The sequence below is a fragment of the Brachionichthys hirsutus genome, chromosome 19, assembly GCF_040956055.1.
Source record: "Brachionichthys hirsutus isolate HB-005 chromosome 19, CSIRO-AGI_Bhir_v1, whole genome shotgun sequence".
Taxonomy (NCBI): domain Eukaryota; kingdom Metazoa; phylum Chordata; class Actinopteri; order Lophiiformes; family Brachionichthyidae; genus Brachionichthys; species Brachionichthys hirsutus.
The window spans coordinates 7,679,071-7,697,090 of record NC_090915.1 but is presented as its reverse complement, the minus strand read 5'-3'; the positions used below and the strand labels follow the sequence as shown (position 1 = coordinate 7,697,090).

Genomic DNA, 18,020 nt, shown 5'->3' with positions numbered 1-18,020 from the left:
AAGTTAATTTAAAGGTAGTTGAGCAACAAATGACATTTGTAATATTGTTATCAATCATAAATAATAATACATTTTATTTATATAGCGCTTTTTCTGGACACTCAAAGCTGCTTAAATCACACAATCACAGTGCAGGTTACAATGATGATGACCTCAAATTGGGTTAATCTCTACAGTGACTTCTACAGCGGCAGTAGGATGTGAAAGTGTTGTCATAGCGACTGCGGCCTGCTCATAAACAGATGTTATGAGTGTTTTATCTGCACAGAGAGAGGAGGACATCGTTTCTACTGTTCCTACTTCTTACCCATAAGCCCCTCTGCTTTCTGTTTATTGCCTCTTGTCTCTCGCCCCTTGTCTTCACCAGGAGGGGTGCCGCTGGTGTTCCGTTGAGGTCCTCCTAGTGTTCCGGTGTGCAACATGGCCAGCCTCCTTCGTGTTGTGGCGGCCAGCTGTTCAGTCCCCGTGTTCAGTGGGGTGTCCTTCGCCAAGCTGCAGAGCGCCCACGCTGTCAAGTCTTCATGCCTTCGCTTTCTCAGGACCAGCCAATCTCTGGGACAATGTGCCCATCCAGGTGAGACGCTACGCAAGGGTGCAACATCTTCATGATGTAACGATGAGATTTAACACTTAGATTGGTTCTTATCCTGCAGCTCAGATCAGAATTTAACTCATGTGTAGACAAGTTGGTGAAGTGTGTAGGTGCGTGTTTTATTATTTCACTGCAGACAATAGGATAGATAGGAAGACGTGCCTTTATTGGCCTTGGCAACTTATTGCCTGTTGCGATGTAGACATCCTGTGAAGCGCTATCAAACAATCAATATGTTTTAATGCTTAGTCCTCTGTAAAGACGCCTAAATCCGTGTAACTCCAGATAAAGAACTGTCACGTACACACAGCCAAACCGAGACGACCTTTAATCTCTTAAAAGTTTACTTTAGAGTTCATTGGTGCTGCAGATGCGCTCCTCTCCAAAGTCACACAGCAGCCCCTCAGATATTGTGTGTGTGTGTGTGTGTGTGCATGTGTGCGCACTGTGAAAACCAGTACCAACTGGTTGTGAGTGCATTTTGTTTGCGTTTTCTGAGTTCGTGGTTGAACTGGAGGTTTCTGGTTGTCGGTTGGGAGGGTGTTCGGTTCCAGTAACAGCTGGCACTGACTGCTCTGGATACACAAGTGCGTACATGTGTGTACAACGTGTGAGCTACCTGTTGCAGAGACACTTAAAAAGTAAAAAAGACATAAAATGATAAGAATAATTCATTGTGTCTATCTTTAGTATTTATAACCTGAACCCTGGAAGCTGAATAAACGAATGCATGTGCTTTTGTGTTGCTGCTCTTTGCCTCTGCAGGTATTCCATACAAGCAGCTTACAGTCGGGGTGCCCAAAGAAATCTTCCAGAGTGAACGTCGCGTGGCGCTTTCTCCCGCCGGCGTCCAGGCCCTCATCAAGCAGGGCTTCAATGTTATCGTGGAGTCCGGAGCCGGAGAACCTTCCAAGTTCCCCGATGAGCAGTACACCCAGGCTGGAGCAACTATTAAAGGCATTAAAGATGTCTTTGCATCTGATGTGGTGGTCAAGGTCAGTGGAGACGTGGATGCTTGAAGCGAGGAATGTTTTTGAAGATGACGGTGACGATCTAACTCTCGCCTGTCTTCGCCACATCTGACCGAGTTTCCTGCTTCCAGGTCCGTTCTCCCATTTTCAACCCTGATGTGGGCATCCATGAGACGGAGATGATGAAAGACGCGTCCACTTTAATCAGCTTCATCTACCCAGCTCAGAACCCCGAGCTGATGGACATGCTGTCCCAGAAGAAGGTCACCGTCCTGGCGATGGACCAGGTGCCCCGAGTCACCATCGCCCAGGGCTATGATGCACTGAGCTCCATGGCAAACATTGCAGGGTTTGTATACGGTGCCTTCAAGGAAAGGCTTCTTTCTTTATATGTATTATATTATATTACATGTAGGGCTCGATTCCTTTCTGAGAGGAGTTTGTATGTTCTTCCCGTGTCTGCGTGGGTTCTCTCTGGCTTCCTCCCACCTCCAAAAACACGCAGCTGAGGTGAATCGTTTACGCTAAATCGTCTGTAGGTGTGAGCGTGTCTTTGTTTGTCTTGCGTGTGGCCCTACGACGAGCTGGCGTCGTGCCTCTCGCCCGAAACACCCGTGACCCGCGAGGCGGCTGTGTTTTAATTCTCCTATATTTTAGTGTTGACTTTCAAATTTCTTCTGCTCAGCTTGTTTTTCCTGTCGCTTTTTAGACAGACACACACTTGAAAAATGTGCACACAGATATTTTGTCATGCTGTTGGAAATAAATGGAATTGTTTGAACTCATAAAAGTATATATATCCATATTATTACTTTGTTTGCTTCCGACATCCCAGATACAAGGCGGTTGTGCTGGCGGCGAACAACTTTGGCCGTTTTTTCACTGGACAAATCACAGCAGCCGGGAAAGTGCCACCTGCAAAGGTGTGTAAGATGAGTTTGTGTGTTTCTTATTCGGCATTTCTTTTATCGGAAAGCATTATTACAAGTGAGTGTGCATTTTAACCTGCTAAATGAGATGTATTGTCACCCCAAACTGTGTGTGTGAACAGGTTCTGATCATTGGAGGTGGTGTGGCTGGTTTGGCAGCAGCTGGTAGTGCCAGAGCCATGGGCGCCATTGTCAGAGGGTTTGATACCAGGTTTGCTTCTGACGTGATAATTCACATTTGAATTGCGGGTGTTAAAAATGTTGACTTGTTCTGCAGCTAATATGATCACACGGTCAAGTTAACAACAACGGCTGAACATTGTGTGTTTGAATAAAGTCATTATTTGATCACTATAACACAAATGGTGGCATCACTGAGCTCTAAATGATAGATAGCAGTATAAATACACAGATTAAAGATGGAATCTTGAATACTTCAAACATGCCCTTCCAGCTTCTCTGTCTTCTTTGAGATAAAACCAAAGAGAAACTTGGGAATTTCAAACTAGCATGGCCGGACAGACTTTATTATTATTTCAATAAAGAAGTCTGTCATTAATCAGGCTTTTTCTGTCGTGCCAAGCGCAGCAGAATTAGCATTTGGTCTCTGCATGCGTATTTTTCCACGCAAACAACCGGACACAGTAAAGTCGGCTCGTTCTGTCATCTACGACTCTTTATCCGGCGGCTTTATCCCCTTTTCGCTCCTTGCAAGACCTAGAACGGATCCGTTCAGTAAACGATAGAAATGCGTGTCTTGTTTTCGTTCTGATTTTTGACGACCTGTCACAATAAATGCTGGCCACAATGGAAACACACCGCATCTCCTGTTGCAGCCATCTTGAGTTTCACTACTATCTTTTAATTTGAAGCAGCAGCTGTTGGAAATGTTGACTGCATTGGCAGTATTTAAGAATTGCATCTTTTTTTTTTTTTTTTTTTACTGCGGTTGATATTCAGCATCTTTCAGTTGTATACATACGCTCTGATCTCTGCTCTTTGAAGGTCAGCGCTTCTACTACATGACCAACCTAACCCAATGGAAATTTTGAACATGAGATGCAGCACGCCCGATCTCAAACATTTTTCCACTGCCTGAATACGAGTCATGTCCCCTTCTCCTCCCAGAGCCGCAGCTTTGGAGCAGTTTAAATCTCTGGGCGCCGAGCCGCTGGAGGTGGACTTTAAGGAGTCGGGAGAGGGCCAGGGAGGCTACGCCAAGGAAATGTCAAAGGAGTTCATAGAGGCAGAGATGAAGCTGTTCGCCAAGCAGTGTCAGGACGTGGACATCGTCATCACCACAGCTCTTATCCCTGGTATTTACAGACACGTGGACTCACTGCATCAACATGGATGCTAGCCGTACATGCGAGAAGGGAAAGATGAACCAAGGCATTTAGAAATGTTTATCCTTCGGGTTCTGGATGCCACAGAATGTGAGACATTCATTCTGGGCAGGTAGTCAGAGAATATGAAAATGAAAAGGACAAATAACAGAATATTAAACTGTAAAAATAACAAGAATGTACCAGAACATATTTTTGGATGCTTACGACGGGTCGAATTCCTGACCTCCTAAATACTTGAGTACTTAACCATTTTTCCTTTTTCGCATTTAACGCTGTTCGCATAGTATTACCAAAATGATAATAGAAACCTCATAGAAGCTGATGCCTTGTTGGGAATGACCAACCAATATCCTGCATGGCTCTGAGCATTAAGTGGAATACAGCTGCAGCAAATGATTGGATTTTAACTCCTTGTATGTCATTGACGTCTAAAGATGTTTTTTTAAATAACATTCTCTGCCAACCCTGACATTGAAGTCTGCCTCTCTTCAACGGCAAATGACTTTCGAATGACAAATGCTATGTGGAACATCTTAAATTCATATGATTTATATTTAAATAGATTTACTATGTCATTACATTACTCTACATACTTTCAATGGAAAAAAGAAATGTCTTATTTAGATTTCACTATTTATTGAATTCTGAACCCTTCTCTACTGAGAGCTGTTCTCTTGCTTGTTAAATCTTGATTAATTTTGATCCGTGTATCCGCGTTTGTGAGCACGATTATGGCACTTCCGGAGTAATTATGCTTTATTGTCAGACTCTGAGTTTCCTTTATCATCCTGTAGGCAGGCGGGCGCCCATCCTGATTACGAAGCCCATGATCGAGAGCATGAAAGATGGGTCAGTGGTGGTGGACTTGGCTGCTGAGGCTGGAGGAAACATCGAGACCACAGTTCCTGGACAGCTCTCTATGCATAAGGTCAGTTCACCTTCTGTTGACACCGTACCATAACCGAAACTGCACGTCTTCCCTTTTTAATTTAACGAAATGTCACCAAACTGATGCCGATATTTTTCAGGGCGTGACCCATATCGGCTTCACAGACCTACCCAGCCGCTTACCCACCCAGTCCAGCACTTTGTACTCCAACAACATCACTAAGTTGTTGCGGGCCATCAGCCCCGACAAGGAGAACTTTTACCTCGATGTCAAGGAATCATTTGACTATGGGACCATGGACCACGTTATCAGAGGATCAGTGGTCATGCAGGTACGAGGTCTCATGCAGCCTGCAGCCAATCAAACAGGCATATGCTCAAACGAGGTTCCGCGTTATACTGTCGAAATATCCTGCAAGTCCATTACAAAGTCACTAGATGTCACCCAAGGGACGATCAACATGAACTCCAGGCAGTTGATAGCTCCTCAGTAAATGTGTACTGGTACCCTCATTAGTTATGTCTGCCTAGTAAGAAAAGGGACATTGGTATAAGAATATAAAGCTAAATGAACATAGAATATTGAAAACACTGTGTATTATTCGATATCATTAGCCTAATAATAGTCATATTTGAATGTTTTCACACGACAGGGAAAAAAAAATTAATTCTGCATGAACACAAGTCAAAACAATGACCGAGGCAATTATGCTACGATATGAAAATGTTGCTTTTCTGTGACCGCATTTAGCTTTACTGGTGTAATCATTGAGTTTGTTAGACAATTGGTACTTGATCTTTTCTGACAGTTGTCCTCAAAAGTTCTTGGATGCACTTTAGTAGTAAATAACACACTGCAGATGCAGAATCAGTGGGTTAGCGAACAATCCATCCTACGTGTCAGTATTTAAAATGAAACTCGGGATCAACCGATCTATCACTAGAAAGGCCCAGAAGATGGCAAAGACATCAAGACGAAGGCATTTCCACACCCTGTTTGATTCTGAGTCTATATATTATTTATTTTGGTATATATTTTTTTTCATCATCCATAAGGAGAGCCCTACCTTTACAGCAGTGTAAAGTCTTCAGTTTGTGACATATTTTGGAGAGATTACTTTTATGGTAATCGGTCTTAATCAAGCAACGCCCATGAGCTGCAATAAATAAATGGTAGTTTGACAGATTTGTGACTGCAGTAAAGATAATAATAATAAAGATCACACACTTGGAATGATGCTGAACAGCACTTTTTACTTTGTGTATCTGCCGATCATTAGTTGGCCCGCTTTGATCCCGACGGCCTGGTTTAGTGTTTCACAGATTCCTGAATGCAGAAAGGTAATTTTACACCATCAGGCTGCGAGATCAGGGAATAAAAGCAGAGATCAAATCACCTTGTGATGAGTTCCAATCACTATTCTTTATTTAAATCACATTTTGCCTAGTTTCTGCCCGCTTTGTAATCAAAAGCCAAGCCATTAATATGGCGTTTAGGAAAAACTGATCTGACCTTCCTTTTAGTATATTTTTTCCCTTTTTGGTTTCCTTAACATCATGCTGTTCTCTCCAGAACGGAAAGAACCTGTTCCCTGCTCCCCAGCCCGACAATGTGCCCGTTGGAGCTCCGCCTAAACCCAAGACCATCAAGGAACTGGAGAAGGAGAAGGCTTCTGAAATCACTCCCTTCAGGGCCACGCTTGCCACCGCCGGCGTCTATACTGGAGGTCAGTTGATGTGGTAAAAATGAAATGCAACCCTGTTTTTATTTATTTATTTATTTCCTGGTTGGGTAGAGAAAGGAGGACGATAGGTTTTTCCTCATTATGTCCACACTGGGCCTTGAGGGAGGTTAAGGGTCTGTCGTTGGGTGAAGGACACGCCTGGCGGGGTCGCTGCTCGAAAATGTGCAGGAGGTAGCAGCGACACACACTGTCACCGTGTAAGTGTGCGTTGTAAAAGCAGTGTCATGCTGAGTGTGCGTTTGAAGTAATGCTGCAGTCGGGGGTTCTCACGCCTCCGTATAAAAGAACCGCCTGCAGTTAATGCAGTTCACACGTTGTTTAGGTGCTCCAGTTGTTTCCTCCTTAACGCCACCACGCAGCTGCTCGATTTGCCATGGGTGCGTGCTCATTATCAGCAAGATCGACACTGTTTTGACAAGTTGACAAAATTATTATGAACTATATAATAAACATCTAAATTGCTAGCAGATCCGAGTTCTTTTGTTCTGATGTTGCCTCTGCCAGGCGCCGGCGCCCTGCTGGGTCTGGGCCTGTCGGCTCCAAACGCCGCCTTCACTCAGATCGTCACCACCTTCGGCCTTGCTGGGATTGTGGGATACCACACGGTGTGGGGAGTCACTCCTGCTCTGCACTCTCCACTCATGTCTGTCACCAACGCCATCTCAGGTTAGTTGCGTTCAGTTCCTCCCGTTCAGGAAGCGAGTTCTCATTTTGAAGGCATTGTCCGAGTTGTGGTGTCACATTTCTGAACGGTTGCACTTGAACGTGTCATGTGCATTCTAATATATGATAGAATAATTTATAATAATACAACATATAATAAGAAGGGTGTACTTGGACTGTTTAATAACGGTAAACCGTGATAACAGTACATTTAGAGGTAGTAACACAGAGCATACGGTGTCTAATAGAATTTAGTATTTTATTTGGTATTTTTAGCATGAACATAGTGGAAAATAACATGACATGCTAACAAAACCCCTTCCTAGAGGACCAAACATGTCGCATGCATGTCTGTATGTCCAAATAAAAAGTTTAAAGCCTATTTTCTGCCCTCTTTTTCACCCAATCTCAAATTTGTCAGTTGCCACAGATAAGGGCATTTGATTTGAATGTTTCTCTTCTAATTTTACCGCAATAATTTTTGAAGGAAAAGAGAGATCCATGAAGAAATGAAAGAGGTTGTTATTCAATTTTTTATCTCACAATGTTAACTAGAAATAAAAAATTCGCAGGACCCATCCTTGAGGAAATCTTTTGTGTAGTTTTTGCATTACTTTGAAATTCAGTGGTACCACGTTTGACACTTGGGTAGCACCTTTTGCTACTTGCCAAAAATGTCAAAACAAATGAGGAAATGTTGCGTTAAACATCTATCGACGAACTCGCTACTTGCACTTCAACATAAATTGTCCACAAACACGATGCCATGTGAGTGCCATGCAGCTCCCAGGGAGCGTTCTGTTGTGTCTCACAGCCTGTAAGTCATTACAGGCCTGATGTTTCATGCTTTCCTAAGCCACATGTCTTTTTCCATTAGAAGTGAACAGAACATGTCGCTCGATGTACATTTTTTTTTATTAAGTGTTTTTTCAATGCCCTGTATAATGCATTATGAAAGGAGGGGGGGGGGGGTCTTGAATACTAAACATGTCTTCTTCTTGTTGTGCAGGCCTGACGGCTGTGGGTGGTCTGTCCCTGATGGGTGGCGGCTACTCCCCATCGACGACTGCTGAGACGCTGGCTGTGCTGGCGGCCTTCATCTCCTCGGTCAACATTGCTGGTGAGTCACCTGTGCAGAGACACCTCAGAGTGATGCTGGCCAGTCGCAGCAACCATAAGCCAATAAAATGTCAACGTATGCTAAAAATTGAAGGGCCTTGCATTGATTGCCCAATAACATACTTTCTGCCTTACCCATTGTTCACACCGGTGTTGACATTTTGACACGGACCACACACAGACGGTCCTGCTAATAGCCTTAAACACTAAAATGTCATTTAAAGCAGTAAAATCAGCATGTCACTGTTAGCATTTTGACATTAGCATTTAGCACATGGCAGCATCTGTAGTCCTGTTGTAGTCCTCCAGACCTTGCTTGTTGCTCTTGTAAGTGTTCAGATTTTGGCTTGAGGGTGTTTAAATACACAAACATTCCTTCCGACATGTTTCAACAGTCTCAGGCTAAAATTGCATGAGCCGGCGAGAAACAGGTGCTAGCCTTTGTTTCACCCTTCCAGCTACTTGTGCTTGTGGCTAAAAAAATGGTGGACGTGCTCGCCGTAATGCGATCTTCTCCCGTAAAGCAGTGAGACGCCGTCTGGTCCCGGGTTCACACATTTGAGGTTTTCTACTTGAAATGTTTTACAGTGACATTAAGTCGACTCATTAAATTTTTAGCATTGTATATTGAGTTTGGCAGCCATTTTTGGCTCCTGGCAGGGAAACATCTGTATTTTAAAAAAAAAGAAAAATAAGTTATTTCCCATGCTCTTTGGGTGTCAAGTCCCGGCTTTTACATCCTTTCCTCGACACCTGCTCCCCTCTTTTATTTCTACGCATGCCAGTAAGTCTAAAGGATTGCTTTTTCTGTCTGTTGGCAGAAAAATTGCCAGACTTTCATTAAAATTGGTGGTAGCGTTGGGTTCGTTGCAGGGAAGAATGCTAAATGAAATGTAGGTCAGGTCGATTAACTCATGAGGCGGATCTGAATCAACACACATTTTAAAATGGGCCACAATTTTATGTCAATTTTGTCTAAACATTTTGGCAGGACACTTCGGATCTGAGTGGAAGAAACTCGCCTGGTGACGCTGCACAGGCGTATTCATTGTCTCGGTCTCTTACCCAGGTGGTTTCCTGGTGACTAAGAAGATGCTGGACATGTTCAAGCGACCCACCGACCCTCCAGAGCACAACTACCTTTATATGCTTCCTGCCGGTGTGTTCGTCGGAGGCTATGCTGCTGCTTGGCACTCTGGATACAACATCGAACAGGTGCGGTGCGAAAAACTACTTCCACCTGTACTTTTAGCCTCTTCCCAAAAACCTATTAGTCCTTCAGAATTGGTGCAAAACAGTCCGTGAGTCAGCTAAACAGCAACCGTCTATCCGTATGTCTTATCTGTTTGTCCAGATGTTTTGCAGGACCGTTTAATCATTTAGCCTAACTTCTCATCTGTTTCTCTCTCTCACCAGATGATGTACTTGGGCTCGGGTCTCTGCTGCGTTGGTGCCCTGGCTGGTCTTTCCAACCAGAAAACAGCCCGCCTGGGTAACACTTTAGGCATGATCGGAGTTGCTACGGGGGTCGCTGCCACTCTGGGCGCCCTCAAGCCGAGTCCTGAGCTCCTTGCTCAGATGAGTGCGGCCATGGCTGTAGGTGGCACTGCCGGTGAGTCATTGCGTTCATCCCAACAGGAATTTGTTCCACCATATGTAAACTATTGAACGAGGCTTTTGCATCCTGCGCTTGGCCAGACTAAGTAGCAGTTGAGTAGAGGACAACAGAGTAGAGTCCCTGTGATGTTTCATCAAATGCAGCATGACTAAACCCCTACTCGACACAGGAGGTCTGTTGAAAAGGTCAGCGTCATACATTAGTCATTGTCATTCACTCGCACCAGAGAGTTTGATCACTTAAAAGGTAATTTGTTCCAGTAAAAAAACTTTAGGTTCAAATATCCACACAGATACAAGCATGGAATTTCCCCTAACGGGGCTCATCAGCAACACCTGGCTCCTCAGACAGACCCACTTCCCAGCATTCCTCTTAAATGCGTGTGCGCGCACATGCTTGTGATTTGCATGTCATTTGTGTACCTTTTTTATTTTCTCTCTGTGTGTCTCTCTCTTGATCTCTCTAGGGCTGGGTATCGCTAAGAGGATCCAGATCACGGATTTGCCCCAGCTCGTGGCTGCCTTCCACAGCTTGGTGGGCCTGGCTGCCGTGCTCACCTGTGTGGCCGAATACATGATCGAGTTCCCCCACTTTGACACCGACCCTGCGGCCAACCTCACCAAGATAGTGGCTTACATCGGCACCTACATCGGCGGAATTACCTTCAGCGGCTCTTTGGTGGCGTATGGCAAATTGCAAGGTGAAGCACGCCGATATATAGATCACGATGCATACTGAACATAACAAATTGTGTGTTTGCTATTTGACTCTTTAAAAATATGGCTTTGCATGCTTCGCATTGGAAAAACCTTGGAGGCGGATTAGATCGGCCCAGTTTATTTACAAATGTAGTTTTGAATTTTGGGAGATTTGCTTTATTTCTTTTCTTGACTTTCTTTCTGAGACTTGGCTGGATAAGACATCAAGATTTGATTTGCGTGTTTCTTCCTGTGTACTGATCAAACAAAAGAGATCAAATCTAGTCATCTTTAGAGGGGCTGCCTTCGCCAAAGAGGGCGTGTAGGGTTCACCTCGTCTGTGCCTTGTCACTGTTGTTTTACTGTATTTCAGTTTTCTGAACATTAAAAGAAATCTTTTTGCTTTTTTTGGTTTATAACCGTCCATTTGATGAGCCTTTAGTTTATTAATCCTTAAATAGAATTAAAAGTAAAATTATTAGGATATTTGTTCAGATGACCTTGCTGTTCTTGTAGATCTGATCTCAATACTTGTTTGTACTGTGAAGAGAAATTTATAAAAAGGGATCAGCTTTTTGTGCTGCACCGCTTTTGGCCAACTACATTCTAGTCTACACTTTGGCTGGAAGTGCTTCACCAAGTCCCACCACAGCACGAGTTAGGGGTCAACAAAACCCTGAACCACCGGACCCAAAACGTCCCAACCAGAACAGAAGGAAAAGCCGAAGAGCAGAAACATATCCGGAATGATCTGAAGACATGTGGCGATCCAAACTGTTGTCATCCCCTACGTTGCCGGTGAAACACAAGATTCCCCCATACACTTCAAACCTGGCAACACCCTGAGACAGATGCTGGTCCACCCGAAAGACCAAACTCCAGGACACAAACGGAGCAATGTAGTGTCTGCTGTCCAGTGCATAAATATAGTGATTAATGTGGAATTGATAGGATAAACAAGGTTTGCTGCTGTTCCACTTTATGTCTTCGTAAGAAGAGTCCACAGTCGAATCCTAAATAGTCTTCCCTCCCCAGCCTTTAATAATCTCTCGCTTTCCTCCCCTGTCCATGCAGGTCTCCTGAACAGCGCCCCCCTGATGCTCCCAGGCCGTCACGCTCTGAACGCCACTCTCATGGCCGCCTGCATTGGTGGCACGATTCCCTTCATGCTGGATCCCAGCTACACCACAGGCCTCACCTGTCTGGGCTCTGTCTCTGCCCTGTCCGCTGTCATGGTGCGTACACGCCCTGCGTTGCGTTCAGTGGAAGCAGAGAAATCTCCTCCTTAAATATTCTACATTGGCGTATTCTTGCGTGCTGACAGACGGAGCATGCAAGGAGGTTGTTAAAATGCCTCATAACAGGAAAAAAGGCACAAAGAAGTAATCAGAAATGGAATATTGTGCATGCCGGACTGGGTTGTAAGGTTGGGTGTAGCTGTCGAGACGTTCAGACAGAGTAGCAGATCGCTTTTAATACTCTGGCAGCCAAAAGCCCGACTGACTGGTTCCTGCTTTTATTCAACTCAATATTGCTTGGCATGTCTTTTTAATTTTGTAGATTTTGTTGGGAACAGAATTTTCTCTGGTCTCCAGGCAATCTAGGTATTTTTTCTGAAACGGTAAGTCTGGGGAAGATCAGCATCTTGCATAAGAAGAAACCAATATTCACACACACATACACACATATATATGTATGTGTGTGTGTGTATATATATATACCATAGTGGAAATACTTGGAATACACTGAGCCCATCTAATTCTGAGTCTTGCATCGTCATATTCATTCCTTAGTGGGCAAAACCTTTTGAGCTTTATGTTCTGAAACATTTAATCTGCTGAAAGACCAAAGATTGTTAATCCAGGACAATAAGAAGAATAGAACTGTGCATATGTCAGACCAACACCTCCAGAACTTGACTTCTAATCCAATTGTTGATCAATTTATTGGCAATTGAGGCTTTGCTAAAGTATCTGTACGGATATTCAGTTCAGCTTCTGATTAAAACGTATTGTTTTGGTTACAGTTATGAATTAATTCTGTTAAATTGTTCCATCCAATCTGTAATCAGACCTCTGAGTGCAGCGTAATGCATCGTGCACTTAGAGCGTGCGCGTCTGTGCGAGTCTGGGTTCCTTCACTCGATCACATTCCGCAACATAAATCTCCAGTGCATCAGCAAGAGCAATCAATGATGGAAAAAAATTCGGCACACACTCTTGGACCTCGCCGCCGCTTTGACAACTACAGTTGGCAAAAACAAGTGCAGACGATGGAGGGACAAAGAGCGACTGGATTTACAGCTGGAGACCCCGCCGAGTCTCCGCTGGAAGATAATCTATTTTTTGTCTTTTTAAAAATAAATCCTCGAGCACGTTTGATTGGTGCAACGATTCAGTCAAACGGGTTCATGGAGTTTATCGTTGTCGAACCTCAAAACCTACTGGGCAGAATTTGAGAAATCTCACGGCTGCCTTAATGACTTTCAGCTCCTTATTGGTTTCTTCAATATATTTTCTTGTCATTTTTGCTTTCAATCATAGGAGGGGGGGGGGGCTTTTTTCCCAATACTAATTGTATTCCCCCTTTTTTTTTTTTAACTGTCACTCCTCTTCATCTAAACCATCTCTCTTTCAGGGCGTGACCTTGACCTCCGCTATCGGTGGCGCTGACATGCCGGTGGTGATCACCGTGCTGAACAGTTACTCGGGCTGGGCCCTGTGCGCCGAGGGCTTCCTGCTCAACAATAACCTGCTGACCATCGTCGGCGCTCTCATCGGGTCGTCTGGAGCCATTCTCTCATATATTATGTGTGTGGTGAGTCTCAGATTAAATCATGCGCCGCCTCGTACGTATTCCAACGGCACTTCCTGCCTCAGATGAAGCGCTCGGTGTGTTTTGGAGTCCAGCGGTCATTCCTCACCTGACCACCAGGAGGGACTCTAACTTTACCTCAGCAGAGCTCCAGTTCTGACCCAAAAATCTTTGGTTGCAAATATATAATTTTTCAAAAACACATTCAATGATGTGAAAGCAAAAGGTAGAGCAATCATAAAAAAAATAAAAATAAATGCAAAGTATCCCTCTTCCTCGCCCCTCAGGCCATGAATCGCTCGCTGGTTAGCGTGATCTTGGGAGGCTACGGCACATCCTCCACCGGAACGGGAAAGCCTATGGAGATCACAGGGACACACACTGAGGTCAACGTGGATCAGACCGTCGACATGATTAAAGAGGCCCAGAGCATAATCATCACTCCAGGTAGAACACACACACACATACGCACACACTTCAGAGGTCTCGTATACGAGTGGAAAAACATGCTGCTTTGACTTTTGCCACTCACTTTTTTTTCCCAGCATTAGGAAAGTGTGTGTTCTGTTTATGTAACCTTTTCTTGACCCATGTTACATCACCATCTTGCTAGGCTAATTGACAAGTCATGGTATAGAGGACACACACACACACACACACACAGAGACAGGCGTACACACACTCGTACACTCAGGTTTCTGTGTGGTCGTCAGTCCCTGGTAAATAGACATTCTACAGCGCCGCATATATATATGCAAGGTCAAGGGAAAGTTAGATGGGATGAAGGTAGGCTGGGATTTTGTTGACAATTCAAATTCTACGTTCAAATTGGCTTCTAGTTTCTTTTCTTGGGGGGGGGGTTGGACTGCGTCGTCGACGCCTCGTCCCAGTTGCAAGCTTTTGTTTCTTTCACATGTTTTTAGTGTTTTTTTCGACAAAAAACGAACTCTACACCGTTGGTGTTAAATATCGGTGCAGAGTTAATACTGTTGCACAGACATCAATGAACAAGCCCGGCTTATTTATTTAAAGTTCACTTCCGGTGTGTGCAGCTTAACTTTGCGAATGACACCGCTTTCAGATCACATACCATCCAAACGTACAACGATTCTCTCCAACCCAGCAGTCAGGCGGCATCGTTGAACGGCCTCGCCTTCAGTCACTCCCCTTGTTTCCATGTTTGCCATTCTCCCTAATTGGAGTCGTCACACTCGCTTTGCCTGATTGAGAGGCGGGGTACACCCTGGACAAGCCGCCAGTTCATCCGCAGGGCCACAGACAATCATTCACACACTCAATCCAGTGTAACCAATTCACCTGCATGTTTTTGGTGGTGGGAGGAACCCGGAGAACCCAGAGAGAACCCACGCAGACACAGGGAGAACATGCAAACTCCTCACAGAAACAGTGGCAAGTCGGATTTTGAACCTGTGACCTTCTTGCTGTGAGGCCGCAGCGCCACCCACTGCACCACCGTTCTATTATCTAACCTCTGGCCCATTACTAAACCACCTTTACATTTATTTATTTTTTCACAATACAAAAAACGGGCGTAGGAGGAAAATCATTGATGTTACTCATTGGGCAGTCACAGGTCCAGGTTCTGTTGCACCATGTATAGAAGAACCTGCGGACTGATACAAAGAGGGGCAAACAGAAGGAGAGAGAGAGAGAGAGAGAGAGAGAGAGAGAGAGAGAGAGAGCACACCACTACTGGGAAGAAAGAGGAATTAGACTTGTCTTGCACGAGACAACATGCTAGGAGGACGTGTCTGTCCTCAGCCTTCAGGCTTTGTTTGAAATCCTTTCAGGTTATGGACTCTGTGCTGCAAAAGCCCAGTACCCCATCGCCGAGTTGGTGAAGATGCTTCAAGAAGCTGGGAAGTCGGTCAGGTAAGAGGCCGATAAAACTTGGTTGCACTAATTGAACGATACTGAAAGTTATTATTGCGGTTATTGGTTTGTCTTGGAGTAAGTGCAGATATGGTAGCTGGGCCCTTCAGAAACATTTAAAAGGTGCGACGTGGCAGACCGAAGAGAAGCGCTGAGGTTTGGGGCTTGATGATGGGAAGATGGGACAAGACCGAGGAGAAGGAGGCTGGTATTTAAAAAAACGCAATCGGAGAGGACAGACGAGGTACAGCGGAAGCTGGTGTAATCGTCCTGCCTCAGACGTTTGATCCTGGCCGTCACAGCTGCTGCTACTTAGAGCATTTGTGCTTGATTAGTGTGAAGTGGGTGGTCAGACTCCCTCCATCCTCGCCTCTTCTCTATTTCTCTGTTCTATGTTTCAATGCATTCTTCTGATTTCTTCATTTTTCCATCCGCCAAGGTTTTTACCAGCGTTTATCTCTGTCTTTTAGCAACATAACTCAAAAGGTTGCAGGCGGATCTGGAATACATTTTGAGGAAATGTTGCGAATGTTATCGGGAAGAGAGGATTCAATTTTGGTGATGATCCAGAAGAGATCCTGCATTCTGGATCAAAATGTGTTCCTCAATATTTTGGTTGAATATTATTACATCTATCTTGCCACCGAATTTCATCCGGATCCAATTTGGATTGCGGATATTAAGATTTTTCTCCATTTATCGCCATCTGGCCCACCTCGTATTTGTTACCGTGAATGAGAGGATGGCTAGCAGCAGAGAAGGGATTGTTTCAAAGGTCCCGTTTGTTCCCACAGGTTTGGTATTCATCCTGTGGCCGGCCGTATGCCCGGTCAGCTCAACGTGCTGCTGGCTGAAGCTGGGGTCCCATATGATATCGTCCTGGAGATGGACGAGATCAATGAAGATTTCCCAGGTACGATCCAGCACCCTTTCCACATCAGGGACGGCTTTACCTTAAAGGGACGAATCACACGGATATCATTGTTCTCTCAGCCTCTGGGCTTCTTAAACGAGATCTAGCCGTATTGCACACTCCTTGTAGAGCTTTGGTAACTTTATTAATGCTGTATTTGTATTATGTTTACTGGTTTTTATGATGTGCAGCGGTTGTGACTGCTGTTCTCAAATCAAATTGCCCTTTGAGGACATTAAAGATGAACCGTTTGACTTGCTTACAGGTATGTCAGGAGATTGGTGCAGCTCATATCCATATACTAGATGTAAAAGTAAAGTAAGAGTAAGGCGACCATTACCGCAGCGCAATCTTATCATTTTAACGCAAGTATTTTCGTACAATTCAAACAGATCAGAGGAGACACGTCAGATTTAGAGGTTTGAATGGGAGAATAACTTTAATACAAATTAATAACTGATGTTTCGTGGTTGTCCCCCCACCATCAGAGAGACCGCGTGTTGCAGAAATGGTTATATTTTCTGAAATGCTTTCATTTTGATAAACCTGAGTCAGTCTGGATTTCCTGCCACACTATTGTTTCAGTCTTCAGTTGTACTGCTCGGCTGAATGAGGGCGCTGTATTTAGGCCTTGACACGTGTGTGACGGCGCGGGTTGCGAGTTGAAGGGCGCAATGAATAAATGCAAAAAACACCAACAACAACATGACGTAAATGGATCGGTGTGTGTTCTAATGTTAATCTGTTGGGTGTGCTCAATCAGAGACGGACCTGACCCTGGTGATCGGCGCAAATGATACAGTCAACTCGGCCGCCCAGGAAGATCCCAACTCGATCATCGCTGGCATGCCTGTTCTGGAGGTCTGGAAGTCGAAGCAGGTGAGACATCTGGTGCATGCATGTGTGATAATGAGGCTGCCCTGGAGCTCAATAAAGATAAAAAAGAATGGAGGATTTTTACAACAAGATTGCTTTTTATCGCTGCATGTTGAGGTCCTGCAGGGGCTTCCATGTTAAAGCCATACACGTAAACAAATGCATACTACACACACACACACACACACACACACACTCGGGCATAACCATCCAGGTGCAGTCGCACGCTGATCACATTAGTGCTGACGGTGTCATTTAAAAGACATCTCTGAGACCTGGGATGCACGGAGCACTCCCACCAGCCTATCGCCAAAAATCAACCATATACCATCCTGGAGATGCACAAAGACAAATACTAAATGCAATAAAGCACATCTTATTTATAAGTATTTTCAACCAAAGCACGTGTATGTGACCATTTGTCCTTCCCTTCTAGGTGGTTGTGATGAAACGGTCCCTGGGTGTGGGATACGCAGCCGTTGACAACCCCATCTTCTATAAGACCAACACTGCGATGTTGCTAGGCGATGCTAAAAAGACGTGCGACGCCCTGCAAGCCAAGGTCCGAGAGTCCCAGAGCCAGTAGGGTCGGGGGCCGCTTGGTCCATCTCTATGGAAATAGATCAGAAAATGAAGGTAGAATATGACAAGGTAAAAATATTCCAGATATCTCAGCATTAAGTCCAACTGAGACTCAACAACTGAGCATAACTGGGGTCGCTTCCTTTCATCTATAAATAAAAGAAATGGCAAAGTTTGTTGTAAACAAAACACACACTTGTAATTGCTGTAGTTTTCTACTAGTGAGCTTTACTCCAATGTCCTTATGTTTCATCTCCTTGACATGTCTTTTATTTGTTAATGCTTATAAAGGGCATGTCAATCATGTGCACGCTGTCTACAATCTGGAGATCATCTGATAGCATCATCTTTAATTAAAACTGAACTGCAG

At 44.5% G+C, this 18,020-nt stretch overlaps 1 protein-coding gene across 1 annotated transcript; it reads left to right on the top strand.

Moving 5' to 3' along the window:
* The first annotated feature begins 420 nt into the window (after nucleotides 1–420).
* nnt (nicotinamide nucleotide transhydrogenase) lies at nucleotides 421–17,654 on the top strand. The gene is made up of 21 exons (XM_068752968.1): nucleotides 421–574; nucleotides 1,358–1,587; nucleotides 1,695–1,912; nucleotides 2,399–2,486; nucleotides 2,615–2,703; nucleotides 3,621–3,808; nucleotides 4,636–4,769; nucleotides 4,870–5,061; nucleotides 6,303–6,456; nucleotides 6,979–7,140; nucleotides 8,147–8,257; nucleotides 9,326–9,471; nucleotides 9,673–9,868; nucleotides 10,341–10,574; nucleotides 11,647–11,807; nucleotides 13,210–13,389; nucleotides 13,674–13,833; nucleotides 15,198–15,279; nucleotides 16,074–16,192; nucleotides 16,956–17,071; nucleotides 17,505–17,654. The coding sequence occupies exons 1-21, from the start codon at nucleotides 421–423 to the stop codon at nucleotides 17,652–17,654; spliced, it is 3,264 nt and encodes a 1,087-aa protein (XP_068609069.1).
* The last annotated feature ends 366 nt before the right edge of the window (nucleotides 17,655–18,020 follow it).